This window comes from Hypomesus transpacificus, chromosome 18 (genome assembly GCF_021917145.1).
Source record: "Hypomesus transpacificus isolate Combined female chromosome 18, fHypTra1, whole genome shotgun sequence".
In the NCBI taxonomy this organism is placed as follows: Eukaryota; Metazoa; Chordata; class Actinopteri; order Osmeriformes; family Osmeridae; genus Hypomesus; species Hypomesus transpacificus.
Window position 1 is genome coordinate 3189699 of NC_061077.1, and position 24385 is coordinate 3214083.

At 45.6% G+C, this 24385-nt stretch overlaps 2 protein-coding genes across 4 annotated transcripts; one reads left to right on the forward strand and one right to left on the reverse strand.

Moving 5' to 3' along the window:
• Nucleotides 1–69: 69 nt before the first annotated feature.
• On the reverse strand, nt 70–17900 carry cdk16 (cyclin-dependent kinase 16). Of its 2 annotated transcripts, XM_047039270.1 has the most exons (17): nt 17193–17900; nt 14570–14750; nt 11703–11885; nt 11130–11263; nt 10911–11036; nt 10585–10641; nt 10339–10453; nt 9647–9741; nt 9302–9364; nt 9015–9138; nt 8118–8238; nt 7904–8001; nt 7700–7805; nt 7562–7604; nt 7361–7451; nt 6961–7038; nt 70–5425 (listed from the first exon to the last, which is right to left on the reverse strand). In XM_047039270.1, the coding sequence occupies exons 2-17, from the start codon at nt 14688–14690 to the stop codon at nt 5388–5390; spliced, it is 1593 nt and encodes a 530-aa protein (XP_046895226.1). In that variant the 5' UTR covers nt 14691–14750; nt 17193–17900; the 3' UTR covers nt 70–5387. The 2 variants fall into 2 exon arrangements, with proteins under 2 accessions (XP_046895226.1, XP_046895227.1); XM_047039271.1 differs by lacking the exon at nt 11703–11885 and having other exon boundaries at nt 17193–17893.
• comta (catechol-O-methyltransferase a) lies at nt 16738–24384 on the forward strand. Of its 2 annotated transcripts, none has more exons than XM_047039274.1 (6): nt 16738–16982; nt 22028–22196; nt 22304–22421; nt 22804–22997; nt 23206–23337; nt 23660–24384. In XM_047039274.1, the coding sequence occupies exons 2-6, from the start codon at nt 22029–22031 to the stop codon at nt 23837–23839; spliced, it is 792 nt and encodes a 263-aa protein (XP_046895230.1). In that variant the 5' UTR covers nt 16738–16982; nt 22028; the 3' UTR covers nt 23840–24384. The 2 variants fall into 2 exon arrangements, with proteins under 2 accessions (XP_046895230.1, XP_046895229.1); XM_047039273.1 differs by lacking the exon at nt 16738–16982 and adding an exon at nt 19617–20079.
• Nucleotide 24385: the final 1 nt, after the last annotated feature.

Consider the following 24385-nt stretch of genomic DNA (forward strand, 5'->3'; position numbering starts at 1 on the left):
TCATTTTCCTATTTACTTCCTGTTCACATCCGCATTGGGAAACAAACAAGATGAGTGGTGTTGTTGTACGGAAAAAGAAATATAATGTACGTGACTCATTTAAGTTTCAATGTTCTGTGGTTGGGTCTAAGGAGCACTGTTGTGTGCCACTTTGCTCGGCTTCAAGTCGTTATAACAGCCAATTGAGCTTCCACTGCTTCCCGAAAGACATCTGCCTTCGTGCGCGGTGGCTGCACAAAGTAAGGAGGGTGGAATTTTCGGTGACCCAACACACCAAGGTGTGCAGTCGACATTTCCAGGACCATGAAATCCACACTACTGCTAAGGGTAGACGGATTTTAGCAGCAGGCTCTGTTCCTTCGTTATTTGAGTGGAATAATTACATCAAGAAGTCACGAGCCGGTGTTGGGGAGAGCCGATCCCGACCACCAAGTCCGGAACCTGACCCGGCCGAGCCAGAGGAGGACATCGAGCAACCCGTCGTGGTCCCGATGGTCGTGGACCACGACTATGGGGCCAGCGGTACCATATGTGTGGACCGGGAGCATGAAGATGTTTTGAGGGAACTCAAGGCGCTGAGAGAGCAGCTCCAAACGCAGGTTGCTCAAAACAGTAAAATTCACATCTTCAAAATTAAATAAACAATTCAAGCTTCAGAAATTCAAGTAGAACAAAATTCAGTGAACTCAAATTCGACATATGTGAGCACAAATGTAAATAGTGTACATGAAGATAAAATCAATGACTCAACGGTGAACAATTTTGAGAAATGTACAGCTTTTTATTGAACTATATATATATTTAGAATACATTGAATGAACATCATCTTACAACATTTATTTTTTCTTTCCCATACTTGAACTTCTGTTACAAGTATGTATGACTCAGTATAGCATTTTAGATTTTTTTGAACAGAGACTTGGAAGATGGCTGGCTCAAAGACACAGCAAAGGGGACAGTGTTCTGAGCGGAGTCTGGAAGAATCATATCATGCAATATTGCAGATAACTTTGGTATTTGGACTGAGGCAAAAGCTTATGGCAGCCACAAACACAACTCTTTCACCATACACATGGAGCCGTGCATTCTCTGTGCTAGGATATAGTGGGCTGAAAGTAGGCTATTGTCTATCAACCACATATTGTCATATTATATACTCTATAGGCCATTATTGAAATTCCTGTTAAAATGTAATAAAACCAGATCTTACAAAAGACAGTTCTCTTATTGGGCATATATAAACGACTCTAAATGTGACCACAATTTGACAAAGTTGTAAAATAAAAGATTTCCTCAGGTCAGAAAAACATTTAAGATATTGTCTACCCCAAAAGAATTTTGAACTCAATTGCATTTGACAATATTATTGTTATTACAAATAACATTCAAGTAAAACTAAGATGCCATTATTGGATATGATAAAATGAAACATTTAAGCGTTTGGAGTAAAATTACATTCAAAGATATTTAGAATTTCCAGACACTTGTAAAGACTGGTTTAATAAATCACCGACACATGTAATATTGGCCAGTGACTGAAATTATGATATATATATCCACCAGTCCAGTCCAGTCCAGTCTATAGATACATTTAATTTCCAGCTGTGCAATGAAAACATCCAAAACCAATTTGACACAGATTCATCACTGAAGCTAGACCAGAGCTAGAAGGGACAACGCCTGCCTTGTCCAGCTCAGACATGTGGTGGAATAATGGTGTATTGTCTGGCTTAACGTGAGCAGTGAAGGAAGTGGTTTCTCTGTGTGTATGGCCCTGGAAGAGCGAGTGTTGCAGCCCAGAGGTGATCTCAACAGTCAGAAGTGTGCTGTGGGTGAAAAGTAGTGTAATACCAATAACAACCCTGACCCACATAGGCACAGCTTGTCTCTTCAATCACAGCAGAATAGACAAGCAGTCCTTCCTGATGGTATTTTCCCTTTGTCTAATACTAGAGTCAATCATATCCTTCCACGTCGTGGTTCATATCAGATTGATTCTAGATAGATATCAAGTATGAATCCATGATAACCATGTGAGATCAGGCAGATTTCAAATAGTTATACCACTAAATAACTAATTAGTAGGTAAGAATGGAATGTGCCAAGCACTGATTCAAATTGTTGAAAAGAAAAGAGAACTGTAGCTGGTCTAAACATTTATACATTCCATTTGTCACTGTTAAATTATGTTGTGTGGTACTAGCTAAATGTTACCCTGTCTGATCTCCCAGGCTGTTTTTGAATAAATACAACCTTCCTCTTTTCACCACTGATCTGTTGACTAGATAGGTGAAATTAATATGAAGGACTACAACCTTTAATCTAACCAATGTTAGTTAAATCAGACACTTCCTTAAGAGCATATTTAACTTTCCCAGAGTTCATAAACAGGGCCCTATGGATGAACACATCATTCCTTTTACATTAAATCTGTATAAGAGCCACTCCTAGTTTATCCCAAACACTGGATCCAACTTACAACTTGAATCAGATGTTGGCCAGGTGTAGTGTGCATTTACATAGGTATTGCTTGTGTGTTTGTAGATATTCCTCATTGGATAGGATTAACATATACTTACATACATACATACACACACTTATACAGACCAGTTTACAGTCATTCATATTTCACCTTTTGAACCCTCTTTCCACAACACCCATGACCTGACCAGAGCAGTATGTGCTGGAGCTGACTCTTCCAGAAGATCCTTGCTGCATTTTCTATTCATATCCAGCTCTTTCTTTAGATAAGTAAACTAACAATCATAGTGAAATAATAATACTGTCTTCATATCGGCACGTTAAAACAAAATGAAAAACAAGTTCTATAAATAATTAGAATTTTTTTTGTTGTTGCCATAAATGACAAATTGTATGTTATTTGTATTATTGGCTCAATGTCACATTTCCTTATATATATAAAAAAAAAGCACTTCAATGATGATATCAAAATCTCACTATTTATGAACCATAGAGAGGGGTCATGAAAACAGTGATTATTTTGTATCTTGGATTGTGACTTAATTGAACACGAATGTTTCTGATCGCCACATTGACTTTGACTACAGGAATACAAATGATTAGATCCACAGGTGCATTTTGAATGGGGGGGGGGGTTTGGTGGACTGTGGAATGAGTGTTTATTGCGTAGTTAGAACAGCAACAGTTATTGCGTAACCAGTCGGGAACAGGAGACATGGTCTCTCCAACACATCTCAGTAGCCCTTTCAGAGTGGGCCACAGTTGTGTCTCAGCACCCAGGCTCCCTGTGAGCCCTGATCTGGAAGAGCAATATCCAATAACCGAGACTGAGAGAAATAATGTAAAAACACTAATCCAAAATATCTACATTTAAGTACATCAATATCATCTATGAGAACAACTCTCCTTCTCATGAAAAATTAAGAACACAATAGCAATATTGCCAATTATATAAATGTATCGGGGGGGATAAATATGTTATCTTGGAGAACAACCAGGGGAGCCGTGGGTCGTCCCCCTCTAATTGCACAGTCCTGTCTGCTCCTAGTGCAGTGGTTCTCAACCCTGGTCCTCAGGGACACCCTCTCCTGCATGGTTAGACGTTTCTTGGCATCATCACACCTGATTCAAATGCATATTCGTTACCAGGCTTCTACAGAGCTAGATAACGACCCATGTATTTGAATCAGGTGTTTTTGGAGCAGGGACACGTCTAAAACAGGCAGGACAGGGGGTACCTGAGGACCAGGTTTGAGAACCACTCTCCTAGTCTGAACCACACCCCCATGGTCAGTACTACCTAAATTTATCGTACCACAGTCTGCTTTTAGATCACACTGCCATGAGTGAGACTCTTCTCCTGATCTCACACTACCCTTCTCTCTCTCTCTCACACACACACACACACACACACACACACACCTTACTAAGTTTACATGTAGTCACTGCCAAGGTCTACTCTCTTCAGAGATTATCCCAATGGAGTCTCTAACAGACTCCACCCGCGCTGGGCTCCTGCACTGACACATGGGTTATCTGAGGCACACCGCACGCTCAGATCTCTCCATCCAGCACTGTCACACTCACAGGTGGAGACTTCTTTACAAGTTGAGTTGTTACATTTGTCTTCACAGACTTCAGATTATGCAAAAACACTTCAACAGGGACTTCAAAGAGTCAACAGTCCTTTTAACAGGTGTTAAAAAAGCCACCCAACCTTTTTTCACCAGCTAATGTTTTGATTCTTCTTTTCAACTCTCTTACAACCGTTTGGATGATGTAAACATAAGACACCTCTGTGATTGGACAATTGTCCATGACCAACTGACCAATCAGGGTTGTGAATAACATTCTGGAACATGGAAGCTCAGTACACACATGACTGAAAAGAAAGAGAATCCCAGGTCCTCCACGCCATGCCTACTAGTAGACTCACAGGATAAGTGCTAAGAGAATAGCTTCCAACAGAACAAATGAACAACAATCTCTCTCTCTCTCGATTGCAGCACTACATCACACTGATAGGTGCTCTCTGGCCTAAGCACAAACACACAGCAGAATTAACATAAATACAGCCGGCTATCTTTACTGAAGCCTTTACTGTGGTTTACCTGCTTGTCAGCCCTCTGCTCCCATTGCTGTACTGACGCATGTGGAGAAGAGGGGCGTCGACATATGGGGGGAGGGGGGGGGGGGGGGGTTCAGCTCAGAAAGCAGGAAGTGGAAGACTACATAAAGTTACTGCTGGTTTCTCATGCCCCTACGTTACATCACCTCTATAACCCATGACCCCAACCCTGCCAACCATCATGCCATCACACCTTCTACTAAAAATACACAGATAAACTCTATTGGTGTCACTATACTAATATGTATTATGTATAATTTAATAACTTGAAATGTGCCAAACAAATAACATGTATTGTTATTATTTTATTTGTACTTATTAATATGAACTTTGGTCCCAATCAGATCAAATGCATAATTAATAATTATTAAGTAAGAAAGGTTGTGGGGTGTTTTCCTATCATTACTATACTAAACTATATTGCCTTGTCAGTTTGGAAACAAACACCTCACAGTAGCCATGACAAATAAGAATGGCAGGTTAGTCAGTTAGAGATGACAACATACTGTCAGAGAGATGGGGACATAACCTGTTTGTGTGTGTGTGGGTGGGTGTGTATGAAGAGCAAACTCAGACAGTTGTCATCCTCTTCCTTCTCCTCCCCCTTTCCTTTTCTTGTCTTATGTAAACAACTACCCATCCTCCTAGCCTCTGCTCAGGACCCACCAGAACCAACCAGGCCAGTGCAGAAACCTGGCATCGTAGAAAGATAAATATGTATCCCTTCATCACAAGAAGAAATGTCCGGGCTTCATGGCCTCTAACTCCCTCGCTTCTCTTAGAAGAGCAGGCTCTGGCGTCGAGATATACTGTTCACTGGAGAGAGAAACAGAGAGGATGAAAAGAAGAGAGGAGGTTAGTATAAACTAGGGAAAATAGACTGTGCACAGGCCAACACTGATCACTAGATGTCATGTGACCAAGCAGGGAGAAGGGAAGGACCATAACACCAGGTAGACAAGGACAGGCAGAGGAAGGTGTGCAATGACAGCATCCGCATCCTAGTTAGGAACATGGAGGTGACCAGATCATTTTCTACAGCACACACACTACTAGGTATCCTGTCTATTACCATGAAGAAAGCATGTTACTGTTGTTGACACTGTTCTTGTTCAAGCAGATACAGGCGTGTACGTGTATGACAGGCCCAGTGCAGCAGAGAGCTACCTGGTAGGCCTGGTTCTTCCACCCCACAGCGGATGGAGAACCAACCAGACCGCGTAACAACCCGGTGAATTATGCATGACTTTATATAAGCGCTTATTCCTCATCAATCCTGCATGTCAGGAAGCTATTGTTAGAGCAAGATTGCATAACTAATGGAAGGCATATTGATATATTTCTCTCTCTCTCCCTCTCTCTCTCTAACCTTCGTGCTGTTTGCGCTGACGCTTCGCACCGTGGTCGGGTCTCTGGGTGTGGGTGTTGCACTGGTCCTAAATGCCAGTAACATTGTGGCTGAGTCTGTGGGTGTCCTGAAGAACTGCTCGTTCAGTTTTAGTCTACTAGATTCTGCGTTGGAAATGAAAGCTGAAGTCTGACTGAAGACACTTAGGCATTCCTAGAAAACTAAGTGCCTCGCACACAGTAGTCTGCCTTGAGCCGTAACTGAACCAGAGAGAAAGTACCACTCTTATCGTCTGCACACTCAGGTACAAACCGTTCGTCCGTTTTACTTGGTAAAGTACTTTATGAACTGTAAAGTACTATAAAAAACTATTGACTAGGCTCACATTGGAGCCACATAATCACACAGATGAATCCCAGCGTTATGTAGCTGTAGATGAAAGGACAAGAGGGATAAAGGCCAGCCGAGGATCTTTCTGGAAGAAAGAAACACGTTTTTTGGAGCGACTGGACAGACAGATGGAGAAAGAGGGAGAAGGTTCGAACAGAACAAAGAGAGATGGAGAGAGAGAATAAGAGGAACGACAAAAGGATGGACAAGAGAGAAGGAGTGGTCTAGATTAAATGAATAAGGAAAGAGAGCACAAGAGCAGAGGGAGAGAGAAAGGAGGAAAGGGGGTGGTTCACAGCCTCCTGGGAAGAGGAGGAGGTGAACAGAATCTACCTAAGGTGTGGCGGAACCTTAGGCATCGCTGTAACAGTTCTGGAACACAGTGACCACGGAAACCATTACACACTTTCTCAAGTCAGAAAGCACAAAAACGTCAGTCAAGAAATCCGATAGCAAGCAGTAGCCAATTATTTTAAAAAGGGTGAACAACCCCCCAGCAGACAGCAAAGATACAGCATAAGTCAGTAAGACAAGAGCAGAAATACAACAGTCCAGCAATAAAGTCAGTAAAACAATATAGCAGGCCATTGGTAACAGACACCATCTTACTCACCAGAGTCAGATAAGGAGCTGGTTCTGATTCCAGCCTCCTTCTCCAGCTGAATGTCTTGAAGTGCAAATATTGATGTACCTGGAAAACAAGATCATTCATGTTAGACTTGATCTATAGTGTCAACACAAGTGTCAAAAAAAACATTGGACTGATTTCCCACAGCCTTGAAAGAGACACATAGCACGACAGAGTCTGAGGAGGAAGCCAGGGGGCTGGTAAAGGTGTTGCTCTGTCATCATCGGTCACAGCCAGCTCGGCTGAGTGAAGGACACTGTGCTGCCTTGGCACTGTCATCAGATCTCCCACACATTTCAATCTCATGGAAAAGGGAATATGATTTGTTGGTTCAGCACAGTATAGTATTTCATGTGTGTGTGTGTGTTGTTGTGTCTGATCTCACTATCAGGCAGTGTGAGGACTCTCTCTCCCAGGCTGTGGAAGTACAGGTGTCTCATGGACTCCTCCGCTGAGATGCGCTTCTTCCCTTCAAACTGAACACAAGCGCAAACATACACCTTTATCTGGCTGTGCCTTGAGATGACAACAGGGATGCCAAGTGACTCGAATCAAACAGTCTCTGTTGAAAACACAGCAGTCTCACCTGCAGCAGCTTAGATAGCAGCTCCACTCCTTCATTGTCCAGTCTGAAGAGGGAGCAAGACGTTAACAAAACCATCCAATCGGGACACAGCATTAACCACATCATCCAGTCACCAACAGAGGTTGGAAGGTGGGTCACCTTGGGGTGTGGTTGTGCAGACGGTCGGCACGGTAACGAGGGTAGTTGTAGGAGATGAAGTCCTCGTTGGAGGTGATACCAGGCCATGTCTCCTCTGTAGGAGTTCCTGCAATACACACACACACACACGTTACACTTTCAGGCAAGGGACATCTTACCGATTCTAGGTGTTATATGTTTGTTTGTGCACATGTGTGTGCTCACCAAGCAGTTTGAAGATAAAGTGCAGCTCCTCCTCCACTGTGGAGCCGGGGAAGAGAGGACGGCCTGTAGACATCTCATAGAAGATGCACCCCACCCCCCTGGAGGACAATCACAAGACAGGTGGAGACACAAGGATGGAAATAGATGGCTACGTCAGTTTCACTGTCCAACGGCAGTCTGTAGAGTTCATTCGTATGTGTGTGTGTGTTCTCACCACATGTCGATGTGTGTGGAGTAGTCAGTGCTGCCCAGCAGGATGTCAGGGGGGCGGTACCACAGAGTCACCACCTCGTTGGAGTACGTCTTGGTGGGAATGGACTTGGCCCGAGCCAGACCTGGAACAGATGGCACGGTTCAGAATGAAACTGACCTGGACCAGAACGAAAATACTCTCTATATATCTAACTGAGAGAGACTTTGAAGCTCCAAAACTAAACACAGATACTTTGTGAATGAGTCTTGTTGGGCATTAGCTCACTGAACTACCCGCTCCTGGGGAAGAGATTACTCCACCCAAAAGCTTCATTTCCCTTTGAATAATTCGACATAGCGAGCACTCAACAACATGCTTCCTGGTTGTATGCTGACTGGTGGTGTGTCTTTCTGGTAGGTCACCAGTGGTGTGTGTGTGTGTGTGTGTGTATGACATTTCCTGTGAGTTAACCAGCTCTGGCAGAAAGTCACATCGCCCAGAATAGTCCTGACATGTCTGCTGGAGACACACTGGCTCTTCTCCAAGAAAAGAGCGATTTAAAGGCCCCGCAAACAACTAGAGGCCTCAGAGACAAAGCCTTATCTAGGAGAAATAATTGAGGGGCATAAATATTTGATCATTTGCAAAAATTATGAAAGGACACGTGAAGGGCGATGGATACACTAAATATATGGTCCAATTGTATCAGAGCTGTTCTGCAGGCTGGAGACGTAGATGTTGGAGTGGTCTGTCCCTCTGACAGACAGAGGCTGGCTGTGTGTGCTCTGATAAGACTGGGACTGCCACTTGGCTTGGCTGACTGCTGATGGTGACTGGCACTTCAGAGGAGACATCCCCGAGAGAGGCTGCATCACAGACACACACGCTCTGAGACGGAGGGAGCCCCGGGGTACACACCAAAGTCAGCCAGTTTGAGCTCCCCACGCTCGTTGATGAGCAGGTTCTGAGGCTTGAGGTCGCGGTGGAGGACCTTCCGCCGATGGCAGTAGTTCAGACCTCTCAACAGTTGGAACAGGAAGAGCTGGAGGGTGGGAGGGGTGGGGGAGGGGCAGGAGGAACAAGAACCAGGAATCAGGCACTAGACCCAGTCATTCTTACATGAGAGCTTCGGACATTTGTTGTGTGTAGTCATGCGGACAAGTCAAGCTGACTCGTCTATGCGTGGTCTGCCATGTGCGTGTCACCTTCACATTGTGGATGTGGATCGAGTTGCCACAGTCGTCCAGGTATTGCTTCAGGTCCTTATCCTGCAGGAAACAAAACTCTCATCACTAACATGCCACAGAATAGTTACACTATACAAACACACACAGACAGACAGACAGACAGGACCCACATACTCCAAACCCTAAATGCACGGCATCCATGTCTGAGGCCCAGATGGGAAGGATTATAAGAGGCTAGAGGATGTTCTTACCCCAATGTGAATGCCTGCCTATTTGTGTTTGTGTGTGTCAGTTAGTAGTCGGTCTCCTCATGTTTCCGTCCCTGTGTGTATGTGACCATGTGTGCGCGCATGCGTGACTCACCAAGTACTCAAAGACCAGCGTGAGTGACTTCTGAGTGTGAATGATGTCATGCAGGGTGACGATGTTGGCGTGTTTGAGGTCCTTCAGCAGAGACACTGGAATAAACAAGCATCACATCAATGATCCCTGTCACAGTACACAGACATAAACATTGCCTTGAAAACAGACACACACACAAAACAGACATTTGGCAAATGTAATTTTAACAACTGTTGTTTATAGTTTCCTCAGATATATCTATATACAGTGCATTTAATGTCCTTAATTCTCCATCGGAGTATTTCGTATTTAGTGCAGCCATTGTCAGTAACAGCTGTGTCTATTTGAAATCTTCCCTGAAAATACAGAAGCCAGTATTTGGCCCTCTTCAGATTCTCTTCAACCTTCCACCCTGTCCTCCAGGGAGAAATGTCCACCTATCAGAACTGCTTAGATCCCAAATTTTGGAGGTTTCACTTCCAGAGAATTGAATCCTGGGAATAGACCTAGCCACTAGACCTACCTGGCTGGGAGGCCTCAGGCCTGGCTGAGGCTCTGCTCTCTGGTTTCCAACCTGTTAGCCCAGGGTATTTATAGATCTGGGCCTGCCTGTCTGTCTGCCTGCCTGCTGGATGGAGAAGTGTCTGCCTGGGCCCAGAGCTCGGTGTGGTGGCCTAGCTCGCCGTCAGGACGGTCCGTGTAAGGAGTCTCACCTTCTCTTATGGCGGTGCAGGGCGCTCCCTCCTCGTGCTCCAGTCGGATCTCCTTCAGGGCCACCAGGTTGTCGGTCAGCTTGCTGCGACCCTTGTACACCGTAGCATACGTCCCCTACAGACACACAAACACAGGGTCCCTGTAGCTCAACAAAACGTAAGACAATCTACCAGGCACAAAGCCTGACAAATATGGGGAAGTGGAAGGGATTTGGGGAAGTTCTAGAATGCTTGTGTGCACTATACCTCTCCTAGCTTGTCGAGCTTCACGTAGGTTTCCAGCTTCCCAAAGCCGATCTCGGACTAGGGAGGGAACACACACACACATTACTGCTTATAGACAGAAACATTGCTGCTTTACAACTCTCTGAGAGAAGATACAGGAGGTTGGACACAGAGAGGAGAAAGTTATAGAGAGTGGGAGAGAGAGAGAGAGAGTGGGAGAGAAAGAGAGTGGGAGAGAGAGAGAGAGAGAGAGAGAGAGAGAGAGAGAGAGAGAGAGAGAGAGAGAGAGAGAGACACACACACACACAGACAGAGAGGGGGATAGAGAGAGCAGGAAAGAGCAGTACCAGAGAGACTCGTCTCAGTCTTCGGCTCAGTGGTTTATCAAACAAGGGGCTGTTAAGGCTGAACTTCTCCAGGTAGCCATCTGGCAGTCGGATGTCCGCTGGCAGAGACAGGCGTTTGTTTATATCCTAAAACACAGACGCGCCCACATGAACACTGGAAGATGGATGGGTCAGTGTCAGCTTATGAACTTGAGTCAGCTTGTGTATGTGTGTGTGTACCTCTGTAGAGATCTTGCGTCCAGGTTTGTCCCTCATGCGGACCCTGACAGGACTGTGGACCTCCTCCGAGGAGGTAGCCGACACCTGGTCACTCTCACCATCAGAGCCCATCTTCACATCCTCATGGACGATCTCTGAAAACAAACACACAGACGCTCAACACCAATACACTATCTACACAAATCAACACACGTGCACACCTAAGATGCAGACATTCATACACTAAACATGATTACACAGACAAGTCCAAACACACACAAACTGAGCAAATACAGTCATGAATATAACAAACATATTTGAAACTACCACTCAAGCACGCTGCCCTGTTCTTAACATAGAGAAACTCACACACACACCACACAGAATCCCCTGTGTGGTCATATAGGTGGATAATGCTGTGGCTGGGTGTTGTGGTTGTATTGTGGTTATGCTGTTCATGTTGAGGTCGTCACCGCAGGGTGCCTGCCTGTCAGTAACTGTGAGGCGTGGTTGCCCACATCAGCGTGGTGTGGTTGAGATGCCATGGGGGCCTGGGGTGCTGTGGTTACGGTGTGGTTGTGTTGCGGTCAGTACCGAGACGTGTGGTGTGGTTGAGATAGGAGCTGAGGCTGCGTCCCAGGCTGCGTGGTCGGCGCAGGTGGGAGCTGTAGGACTGGAGCAGGGAGTGCATGCTGAGGGAGCCCCCCGCCCTGCCTGAGGACCCCCGCACACTGCTACCAGGGCCACTGCCCCCCCGGACACGCCCCGGCATGGCCTCTGAGAGAGAGAAGAGGACAGGACAAGACGAGGGACAGTGGGCAATGCAGGTGGAGAATGAAGGGTTTGGGGGACGAGGTGTGGTGGTAGTTGGGTAGGGGGGTGAGGAGGATGGGGGTGGTGGTAGTTGGGTAGTGGGGTGAGGAGGATGGGGGTGGTGGTAGTTGGGTAGTGAGGTGAGGAGGATGGGGGTGGTGGTTGGGGGAGTGGGGTGAGGAGGATGGGGGTGGTGGTAGTTGGGTAGTGGGGTGAGGAGGATGGGGGTGGTGGTAGTTGGGTAGTGAGGTGAGGAGGATGGGGGTGGTGGTTGGGGGAGTGGGGTGAGGAGGATGGGGGTGGTGGTAGTTGGGTAGTGGGGTGAGGAGGATGGGGGTGGTGGTAGTTGGGTAGTGAGGTGAGGAGGATGGGGGTGGTGGTTGGGGGAGTGGGGTGAGGAGGATGGGGGTGGTGGTAGTTGGGTAGTGGGGTGAGGAGGATGGGGGTGGTGGTAGTTGGGTTAGGAGGTAGTTGGGTCGTGGAGTGAGGAGGATGGGGGTAGAGAGGTCAACACCAGAGGGGGAGGATGGAGAACAAGGGGGGAACACGGAAGTAACAGCAGTGAGAAAAGAACAAAAAGAGACAAATAGAAGAAACAAACAAAAACAGAAACCATATTGAACCCATGTTTGAGGAAATCATATTGGATGGATACATAAATTGTCCAAATCATATCACAGCAAGGGGAGAAGTTGTGATCATGAGTGTTGGAGCACACAGGGAGGACAAGAAAGACAAGGGAGGGAAAAGAGAAGGTAAACGTCGACTGAAAACACAGAACCAACTAAACCAACCAGGAAACACACACAGAGGCAGGTCCATCTTTCAGAGCATGCCTTGTAAGGTCAGAAAGAGGTTAATATTAGCAGACACCACTGAGCACAAGAACATTTACAAAGAACACCTTCAGTGCTACTAGTTGGCTATAGTTTGACACGACCATACAGTGTCCTGCTTAAATCTGTACTGTATAAGACAGAAGAAATATTTAGTTGTCAATTTAACTCTATTCCACATGGTGCACTTTAGCCAACTCGGTGAACTGAAGATGTTTCATTGAAACTTCCTGAGAAAAGCATTATTAGAATGAGAGAAAAGAAAGGAAAAGAAAAGAAAGGAAGAGAAGGATAGGGAGACATGCTGGAGGAGTTCTGTCCCAATATTCGGCCCTTCTGTCCCCACAGGAGTGCACAAGTTCACTGGGGCCGGTGGGTCCCCAAGGAGGAAGCAGTGAAGTGAAGGAAACACGACCTCTCCTCTAGTATAGCTCAAACTCATCCAGCTTTAAAAGGTGGGCTATTAAATATGTTTCTTCTGAAAATGTGAATGTCTTATTCTCTTGCAACCCCTTTGGTGATACTTATATGTCATCGTATGATAGTCTAAGTGCACAGGGAGGAGATGGGTCCTCCTGTGAGACAGAGGAGTGCTCCCTCCAGGTACTGGGCTGGAGGATTGGGACAGATTTGCCGTTGGTTCAAAAAAGAAAAAAACGCAAAAGCAGGAAATGATAGGTTAGCTCCATGATCCAACACACAGCCACTCCTCCTTGCAGGACGAGCTGTGTGTAGCGTCTGGAAGACGGGGTTGGCTATGTCTATGTGTGGTTGCTATTTTCTTCCACTTGTGCTGCACTACCACCGTCACCAGTGTGGGGCACAGAGCCTTGCACTGTCGCCTAACAGCAAGACGGGTTTGATTCCCAAAGTGGGCCATCTCTTGGCCTTTCTGTGTGGAGTTAGCATGTTCTCCCCATGCTCACAAGGGTTCCCACTGCAAAGAACCCCTATAAAAACATGGAGAACAGAGAGCTCTCCTGCCCTTGTATGAGAGGAACACTTGGACCCCGGTCGCCTTGGGGTCCCTGGCTGCCCTCGGAGGATGGACAACAGAACATGCAGAGAACGCATTTCTAAGGCGGACACTTCCTGCATGCATGTGTTCTGAGTGTCGCCGCTCCCTGCACTTGTCGTGCTGACAAATAACAGTTCTGTCTTCTCCTTCTGCAGCGGAGCATTCAGTGACACCACCACGACATGAAGGATGAGTCAAATTAACAGTCGGCAAATCGAGTCATCGGTTATATCAGGCAGACCGCTCATGAGATTGGTTGGTACTGTACACGTTCCAACTATAGACAGACACCTTATACGGGCAGAGCCAGACTTCTCATTCTTCCACTGTGTCAGTTCCCCTGTCTAACTCAACTAAATATGATTTCCCCCGGTTGCGATCAGGCAGAGAGTGTGTGTGTACATGTGCTTGAACACCCATGTTGGTAAGGCTTTCTGTTTCGACACACCAGAGTACCTGTACCCGCAACATACCCACGTCCCTATATCTCACATCCCTATACCACACATCCCTATACCGCACATCCCTATACCGCACATCCCTATATCCCACATCCCTATACCGCACATCCCTATATCCCACATCCCTATACCCCACATCCCTATATCCCACATCCCTATACCGCACATCCCTATATCCCACATCCCTATACCCCACATCCCTATACCCCACATCCCTATACCCCACGTCCCTATACCCCACATCCCTATATCCCACATCCCTATATCCCACATCCCTATACCCCACGTCCCTATACCTCAAGGCCCATGTGACGGTGTGCGTCACCTCCATACCTGAGTCGCTGTGGGAGGTGGCGTCCTGAGAGCCTATGGAATCACTGAGGTTCTTGTCCCCAGTGCTGCCCCCCCTGAGAGTGAGAGAGAGCTGCCTCTTGATCTTCCTCATTCGATCCATCAGAGGCGGCAGGGGGGGGCGCGACGCAGAGGGGGGAGGGGCAGCCACCGTTCAGCCTCTCTGGTGGGGGAGGGGATGGGTGGGGGACAGACAGACAGACAGAGAAACAGTATACATTTACCGATCGTTTGACGGTTGTCCTGATATTATTCTGTTGAGCTGTCAGTGTAAAGTTTGGTGGAGGCACCGAGGCGTGAAAGTGTTTATTTTGATGCTTTGAAAGGGAACGCTCATCTCTGCAAGTGGGCGGATCCAACTGCTCGCTCTACAGATACTGTAGCAAGTCTTGTCTCTCGGGGCGCTTTCATGTCGGCAGTTCATGTTTACGGTTTCATCTGCATGTATATTACAACCATTACTCTTAAAACCTACATGACTCAAGAGACTCTAGAGCACAACAAATATTCTGTGTTCGATTCGACTTCAATGAATCTTAAGAAGTCTTAACTTGTCAGACATGACTCAAGGGCCCCTGCAACAACTTTTTAGATTTTTTATGATTAAATTCTCAAATAAAAGGCACCGATAAAAAGGGACAAAATCTTCAAGGCAGGTCACAGGAGAGCCAAAGGAAACTAGTCCTACAGCATGCCCAGTCTCCCAGTCCTACAAGCATGCGTATCAATCTCTATCTGCAATGTAAAGAAAACCCCTGGACATCCGAGCTTCCCTCTGCCCTTGAAAAGCACCCCCCCTTCTCAATCCTCGATGACTACACACAGAAACTGAGAAACAGCAGCAGGCTGCCTCCTAAATAGCGCTAGCAAATGGCCAGTTCTCTAGAGCATCTGTGGTTGGACGACTGCTCTGCAAAGCCCCTGTTAAGGGCTGCCAAGCCAGCAGAAGGACATGTTTTTGCCTTGTGACTAATAAGTCCATTTTGGCACAGAACAGTTGTGGCAGTTTCTGGTTCAATACAGAGGCCTTTTGATGCCTCAAAAAGTCGATGACCCATAAAATAAATCACACACACACAGTAGAAGACATACAGACGAATACACATTTCCCTAGGGCAATTTCGATTTATGACAGTTGTGTCTGTGCTTGGATAGTGGGGGCATGGGGTCAGCTGAAGGCTGGGGTGGGGCAGAGTCATCTTATGAAGCTTAGACAGACTGGGAGTAAGAATGTCTTTGTTTACAAAGACCTACAGCCATGTAAAGAATCCCCTTCTCATGGAATGTGGTCATCCTCCTCAAATCTAATAATCTAAAACCTGTGTCTTATCTCAACAATCCAGAATGCGTCTCCTCTCGATGGAACTTAGAACCCCCACGGGTGTTCCACTATGCCTGACCAATCAGATACCCTACTGGAGGAGCTCTTTTAATGGGACAACATTATACGATGGACAAGAGAACATGTTTGACATAGCTGGAATGGTTGACATGGTGAGAAGACTATGGAGCTTTTCCTCTTGACTGGCATGCACCAGTAGGAAAGCTATAGCGGTGACATCTTAGATGTGACAAAGAGAACAGCTCTCAGGAGCCGCTGGGTATGGGATCCTATTTATTTTGTTGTTTGAGAACAGCTTGTGTAGTGTAATGTTTATGAACATTTCATGTTCATAAATAACGACAGATATACTTAGTAATCCCGTAGGCACCAAACCTCATGAGCAGAGAAAGAGGCTGCAGGAGAGAAAAGCACTGTGTGACTGAACTATCAACATACCCTGACTAAGTGCTGTGTCCGGTCCTGTAATGTCCTAACCCAATCGTTAGACAGCTCAGCATCACTGGAAAATCAACAAAATGTCCAATACTTGTCAACGCAGCATCTGAATTTACAAGCACCTTCGCGACGGCACCTGGTAAAAAGCAGTCAACAAAATAGCTACCTGGCAATGGTAAACAGCAAAGACTATTATGTCGCCGGTAAACAGCAAAGACCATTGTGTCGCACCATCAAATGCACTGAAAATAAGAATACTTTATAGTGTGGCAAGCAAGCTAGTTTGTGTTTAATACAGTGATAGGCTATTGCTCAACAACTACACCGGGTTCCTCTGGCTAGCTATAGTTTAGCAACAGTTTAGTTAGCTTACGTTAGATTAGAAACCAGCGGACAGGTTAGCACAGTTTAGGTTGCGCACAGCACGGCCTATGTATGGCTAACTAGCTAACGAGCTATCTTCAACGTGTTTCTCTTTCGGAATTGGAATGCGAGTCGGTTCTAAGAATTCTACAGTGGAATGTGGCGATAACGTGAATTCCACAACACATAATGTATTCTTCTATCAACGAAAGTGTTTGATCTAGTCACTACGTTGGAAATTTCAAGTGGGAGGTACGTCGATCTTTTGACATCAACCGTGGTTGCTTGACTGGATTCAACAAGCCAAACCTTGCAAGTAACATAAACTGTGGTTGGCTTGCTAGCAAGCTATCTGCACAAATAACATTGAAGTACATGATTGTAAATGCATTTATTGTAATGTTTTTTATTTTATTTTTTTTATCGTTTTGTCAGTGTTCACAACAAGGACAGATTGCTTACCCTAGGACGCGGGATCCCGTATGCCCTTGTAATCTTAGCAACAATATCCCAAAGCCAATCGCGTCTCCCAGTAGTCTTCAGCCATGATTCTGCTGATATGGATACCGGACCGTTTCTACCCTGTACGACTGCATGACCCGTTAACGTTCCCCCAAATTTCCCTAACGTTTAAGCAGCTGTTCTTTCCTATTCCAAATGCGGATTGGCGTAGTGGCAGGACAGCAGCTGCGAATAGATTCTGGAGTCACTCACTCAGGATGAGTGGAGAGGTGGAGATACGTTAATTACGCATTCATTACCCGCCCCCCAACAGGCTGTCTGGCATTCCGATACTTTTTTCCACTCTCTGAATTTCCTTGGTATATTTATCTACGTTTCTGAACATGTGGGAATGCAAAATTGAGGAATGTACTTAATGCCCCCCCCTAATAGATCAGGAGAGACCCACAGTGGACTGACCCAAATTCCTCCCTGCAAACAGAGACTGTACCACTTCTTGATGCGCTTAGGGGATATTGAGTACAGTTAAACAGCAGGTAGCCTAAGTGGATGAGCAACAGTCTTTCTTTGTGAATAGGTGATTTAACGTAACATGAGACAAACGAGAAAGTGACACAAAAATCATAAAATATCAAGGAAGGAATGAGTTTCGGTGTCAATTACAAGTTTCATGTGTCACTCATCATGTAATAATTGACAGAAACCGACAATGATACTTAAACAAAAAAGCTATCTAGAAAAAACATCCAACCCAGGCAACATGAAGACCTATCTCTTCAGCTGGGAGCCAGAGTGTTTGTCCAGACCCTCCCTCCTCTTTATACAGCCTTACACCACATAGTGGAGCCAGGGGAGGAATGAACGCTACACCTGGAAAACCCCTCTGCCCTGGAGGCCAAAAGGCTGAAGATCAACACCCTGCAGTAGCTTCCTTTCCCTTCCCCCATCCCCTTGACTCCTTCTACTCTGACAGTATTCGGCTGGGCAGGTGGAACCTAGTTCCTGGACGGGCAGCTCAGTGTGAGTCATGTGAGTCCCAGTGCTGGTATGTCCTGCTCTACTGTCCAGTGCTGTTGAGTCGGGTGCAAAGTGCCAAAGCTGTAGTATGGTTACAGTCACAAGTTGTCACTGAAAAGACCCATTGTACTTTGTGTGGACAGGACATCAATTAACATTATGCGTGGACTGGACATTTATTAAATTTTCAAATGAGATTAGGGTTTGTGAGCCTTTTGTAACAACAGTCTGTATTTGGGTAGAATGGACATAATAAGGGAATGTGTGCGCAAAGTTCTGTTCTCATACACTGTAAACCACACCAAGAATGATACATCTATGAGCCGCAAGATGTCACTGTTCATCCAGTCTGTTCAAGGCTTAAGAATTTAATAAGGACAGATAAAAGTGTGATTTTAAATGTATATATGTATTTAAATCTCAGAAGTTCCGAGACACACCATTTCACACATGTTGAGGGTTGGATCAAGATTCCTCTTACATATGTGTCACATGACATGTAACACAGTGTTCATTGGTGTGTGTTAAGGAGCGTGTGTGCGTCATTTAAAGAGAGAGGAGATTCTCTGCTACGAAATATTATCTGCATGCACGTGTGATGGAGATTACAGATGGCAGGGATTGTGTGTGTGAGTGTGTGCTTGTGTGAGTGTGTGTGTGTGTGTGTGTGTGTGTGTGCTTGTGTGTGTGTGTGTGTGCCCTGTGCTGTTCCTGTACCCTTTTGCTTCACAGAAAGCAAGCCAGAGGGTCAGGCAAGGCGAGGCTGTGTAGTTGGTAGCCTCCAACACTGCTTCTTTCCTAATGTCACTGGCCATGTTCTGCCCAGGTTGGTTTAGACGGTATTTAACATGCTATTTATGTTGCTGTGTATGTTCTGCTAAGAAGAGATTTGCAGAAAGAAAGATTACACTTTTTAATATGGTCATGCCATTGTGGTGGCGCTTGGATTCCTGGCCAGGCTGGGCACTCAGGCATTTCTGTCCTCCTCCTCTGTGCTGGATTTGACAACAAAAGAGAATGCTGCTTTTATCTATAGCATGTGCATGGAACCAGGGAAAGGGGGTGGGGCAGAGAGAGAAACTGAATGTGAGAGAGACATGCCGTGAGAGAGGGAGTCTGGAGAGAGAGAGAGACATGCAGTGAGAGAGGGAGTCTGGAGAGAGAGAAAGAGAGAGAGACATGCAGTGAGAGAGGGAGTCTGGAGAGAGAGAGAGAGAGAGAGAGAGAGAGAGAGAGAGAGAGAGAGAGAGAGAGAGAGAGAGAGAGAGAGAGAGGGAGAGAGAAAGGGAGAGAGAAAGCTAGAGAGACATGCAGTGAGAGAGGGAGTCTGGAGAGAGAGAGTGAGAGAGAGAGAGAGAGAGAGAGAGAGAGAAAGGGAGAGAGAAAGCTAGAGAGGTATGCAGTGAGAGAGGGAGTCTGTAGTGAGAGAGACAGCGCACAGGAGAGAGAGAAAGAAGGATTATTGCATGATTGGCTGGAGAGGGATTTAAACTCTGCCCACTTGGGCTGTTGATCAGCTCTCCTATCTCAGTCTTTGTGCACGTTAGTCTGGGTTTAGGTGCCCCAGTGTCACCGTCAGCATTTGAGCGTTTGTATGCAGCTGAGCCTGGCTCTGCAGTTTGACCTTTACTGCACATTCCTTTCAGCTCTAATCAAAGCTACCCAGGAGAAAAGGGGATTCGAGAGAGAGAGAAAAAGAGAGAGTGGGAGGGACTTAAGACAAAGTGAGGGGATAGAGGGCGAGAAGAAGGAAAGGAGAGGAGGAGTGCCCACTGGAGTGTTTGTACGTGTGGCGAGCAACTGTGAAGGGAGGAAAACAACAAAGGACAAGAGTCCATTGAGAAGATCTCACGTACAGCAGCAGCAGGAAGTAAGATACTCTCTCATTCTCTTTCTAACTCTCTTTCTCGTGTGCACAACACGCTTGTCAGTGTTGCATGTGTTGCACTGCAGTAGTGAATTCCCAGTTGAATTGCTTGTTTAATGTGCACCACATTTGAAATAAGTCTTGTAAAGATGTGCAAACATTACATGTCTGTCTTTAGAACCTCAAATCTAATGACAGTGCTGTGAGGTTAGGGTAAGCATAAGCCTGTTGTTGAGTAATGCGAGCATGTTAACTTGCTCAGGACAAATCAAACTCCGCCCACAGTACTAATGTTACCCATTACTGTTGTTTAAGTGAATTTATCCAGCTTTCAAAGCTACTGTCGGTAACTAACTAATCGAATCATCTGTCAAAGATGTTTAAGTCGTCATAAAACTGCAATTGTTTGTGTGTTAGTTTAAATTGATAGATGTTTAAAAATGGACAGGTATTTTATGATTTTGTTACCTGTTTATCATCAGCACATATTCATGCCTGCCTGCTTTCCTACCTGCCAGCTGGCCTGTTTGCCTCATGTTATCTTATCTACCTTATGAATGATGGGGTATTTCATTGAAAGCCCTTTTCACACTGATAACATCTTTAATTTCTCCAGTACTCCAGACTGCTTGTTGGTTCCTGATGTGTTAGGTTGGCTGGTTCTGGTTTTCTCCTCTCAGGCAGAAAGAAACGAATACGCAGCTGCTCTCTGCCCAGACAGCACACGACCAGCTCAGTATTGACACAGATTATGTCATATTCAGCCTGTTGAAGCTTACTGAGCAGGAAAGCTAGATGAGATGAGTTTATCTCTGCTGGTTTAGGTTTGGTTAATCATTTCTGAAGAGGTAGGTAGGGTACTATGTCTTGAGGTGTGTTTTTAGCTGAAAAATCCATCTGATTGATTTAGTCTCCTGGTTTAGTTTGGGTGCACTGTATTTATTGTTCTGACTATATTTAACACTAAAATAAACAGGTGTAAGCGTAATATTTCTGAATCATGGACTGTTATCTTGTGGAGGGTTATCAGTAGCATAATTGTAACACAGAATATTTCTATGGGGGAAGATTGTGTTGTTCCTCTCAAAGGTAGACCCTAGGGACACAGCTACCATAGCGACTGATAGCCTTGAAGCCTCAACCCTGCTGGATATTTCAAAACAGAACACCTAGTGTCAGACCAAACAGCACCCTAAACCAGGCCAAAGGGCACCATCAATCGACAGAATTCTGAGCCAAGCTAAACAAAGCTTTGAGCCAGGCTAAACAATACTGAACCGGGCCAAACTCCCCCCATGCACTTTTTCAGCTCTCATTTTCACACAACAAGCAAGGGAGGGAGGAAGCAGGGAATGGCCTTGCTGACCGGACGGGCATTTTCTTTAACCAGTGATTTATTGTGTCACGACCCATCGTGCACATAAACGGTAGCAAATGCACTGAAAACACCCCGTCCCTCAGTGATACTTGACAGACAGTGCTGTTCTGTATGTTTGAAACATGCATTGCAGTTGCCTGGACTCATCTTTAAGATTGCTATCAGCAGTAGATGCATTAAGCGTCTGGTCTGGTCTGGTTTTGAGATGATCTCCAGCTTCCTGACATACTTCATACTACACCATCATGCAAAGACTTAAGTGGGTGCAATCAAATAAAAGAACATGATTCTATCCGTTCAAAGCATGTAATTCTATCTTTTCTGACAATGTGACATACCATGAAAAATGAATGCATGTGAAACCAACAGGCCTGTGACAGATAGAGCCTGTCAATTGGCACTTTAAAGTCAGGAAGAAGAAGTTTACTGTCACGGTCACATAACTTCTACGTACAAATAGCCCAGCCTGCAATTGTAAAGCAACACACACATGCTACATACAGTACTCTTACATCAGACCATACTGGGATCACTTTCTTTCATTGTCTTTTTCCCCCAAATTCCCCTCTCTAGCATGTTGACTGTCGTGGCCGTGTGTGTGGGCCTGCTAGCCCTCCTGTACAGCCTGTTCACCTGGTTGATTCCTGCAGCGGCCCAGTATAACTCCTGGTTGGCTTTGCTCTGGCATGATGTCATTCTGGAGAAGACTCTCAACACCCTGACCCGTTCCACACGACCCCAGGTGGCCCTCACAAAACACACAAACAAACATACATACCCCCTTCTTTGATAGCATTTGAACTTTCTCTCTGTTTACATCTCTTATCTCTCTCTGTCTCCCTCTCTCAGCGTCTCTTGCGTGCGGTTCAGAGGAAGGCGACCAAAGGAGACCCCCAGAGTGTCATCTCTGCCATTGACTACTTCTGCAGGAACTCTGAGTGGGCCATGAACGTAGGCGATGAAAAAGGTAGCCTCTCCTCCACACTCTGTCTCACTGATCCCTGAAGGCAGGCATGTCTGTCTGTCTGTCTGTTCCTCTCTTTCACTTTCTCTTTTTGTGTTCAGACATTCATCTCTCCATCTCTCTCTGTGTCTCTTCCTATGTGTAGGAATATAGTGTCTGTCTGTGTCTGTCTGTCTGTGTACCTGGCTGTCTGTCTCTTTTCTTTATCCCTGTCTATGAATCCTCCTCATGATTATAAATGACAGAATGGCCTTGAGTCTTTCAGAATGTTCAATCCTCAAAAACAAATCGAATGAGCTGTTCTGTGTCCATAATACAAGTGCTTGACTGCACACACAAACACACCCAGTATCATATGTAACTCCATTAATATGTATCTCTCCAGGGCCCATCCTGGACTCAGTAGTGTGTGAGGTGAGTCCAGCCACTGCGTTGGAGCTGGGCACCTACTGTGGGTACTCCAGTGTGCGTATCGCCAGGCTGCTGCCTGTGGGAACCAAGCTCATCACGCTGGAGTTCAACCCAGACAACGCCTGCATCGCCAGGCAGGTCATCCAGTATGCAGGCCTGGAGGACAAGGTGAGGAGAGGACAGTGGTGCAGGATTAAATCCACTTATCTTCTCCCATTAGAATGATCACATTTCTGAAGTTCTTTAATCCATTCCACATTCCTCAAAGTTGACTGGTTGTTGTCAACATGGTTTCAAGTAGTTTTTTTCCGGATATCATAACCATGGTTATTGTGTTGTGTGTTTGTGTGTGTGTCGTATGTGTGTGTGTCATCAGATATTTCTGGTGGAGGGAGCGTCTGGTGACCTGATTCCTAAGATGGCCGACATGTTTGGGATAAGCACATTTGACTTTGTCTTCCTGGACCATTGGAAGGACCGCTACCTTCCAGACCTCAAGCTGCTGGAGGTAACAACCACGAGATGTATCTCAGACAACCACTCGTTCACCCCCTACCTCCTCTCATTCTTTATTTCTCCCACATATATGTTGTGTTTGACAAAACTTGACGCTGTGTTTTTTTGTGAATGGGAAACTTTTATACATTTTTTGTAAATACATACAGTAATAAATTAAGGGACACATATGTACTCTGTATGTTTTCACATGGTAACCTTGGTAACACCTTAACTGATGCGACTGTACTTCTAGTTAGGGTGGGAGTCGAAGATCAGGTTTTATCAGGGTCACTGACCAGCATTGCCCATGCACTTCCTTGTTTACGTCCCAGGAGTGTCAGCTGTTGAGGAAAGGCTCTGTCCTATTGGCTGACAATGTGATCTGCCCGGGGACACCGGACTACCTGGAATATGTGAGGAACAGCCCTCGCTACGAGAGCCGTTACTTCCAGTCTCACCTGGAGTACACCAAGGTTGAGGACGGCCTGGAGAAGTCTGTCTTCCTGGGCTGACAGGTCTACAGCTCACCCCAGTGTGAGTGCATGCCTTGTGCGTGGGGGTAGATATGGATCAAATGTTCCTCTCTTACTGTAGTTATGGTACACTTGATTAAGTGTTAAACAGCACTATGAAAAGAACAGATGGAAGTGGTCGGTCAGTATACATTCTCTATACATCAAGTGCACTGTACGTATGAGTAGGTGTCATGTGTTCAGTCACAATGCCTTTATGGTTTTCTACAAAACTGTGGATCGATGTCGTTTACCAGACTTAAGTCTATAGGGATATATAATCACTTTACTGATGCTTTTCTCCTGCTGTCTTTTACAGACATTTACATTTTGTCCTATTTGTATCGTTAAGATGTTGTTCTATGACAAATGACTTTCGCTGACATACATAAACAATTTCTGTACATCCCTGACATTTTCATAGATGTCATTAAAGTGTTTTTATCAACCTCATTTGGGTGACTTTGCTGTGGACCAACTCTGAATGATGTATTGTACCACTTGTAACAACAGTCACAACATAATAAACACGTTTCATACACCAAG

Bases quoted from the DNA above. Each gene is read 5' to 3' on its own strand.
- cdk16 (XM_047039270.1), bottom strand. From the start codon at position 14,690: ATGGATCGAATGAGGAAGATCAAGAGGCAGCTCTCTCTCACTCTCAGG. The intron at 8,239-9,014 runs GTGTGTACCCCG...CATCTGTTCCAG, and splicing joins GCTCAAACTGGCTGACTTTG to GTCTGGCTCGGGCCAAGTCC. The intron at 8,002-8,117 runs GTGAGAACACAC...ATTGTCCTCCAG, and splicing joins TCCACACACATCGACATGTG to GGGGGTGGGGTGCATCTTCT.
- comta (XM_047039274.1), top strand. From the start codon at position 22,029: ATGTTGACTGTCGTGGCCGTGTGTGTGGGCCTGCTAGCCCTCCTGTAC. The intron at 22,422-22,803 runs GTAGCCTCTCCT...GTATCTCTCCAG, and splicing joins GAACGTAGGCGATGAAAAAG to GGCCCATCCTGGACTCAGTA. The intron at 22,998-23,205 runs GTGAGGAGAGGA...GTGTGTCATCAG, and splicing joins ATGCAGGCCTGGAGGACAAG to ATATTTCTGGTGGAGGGAGC.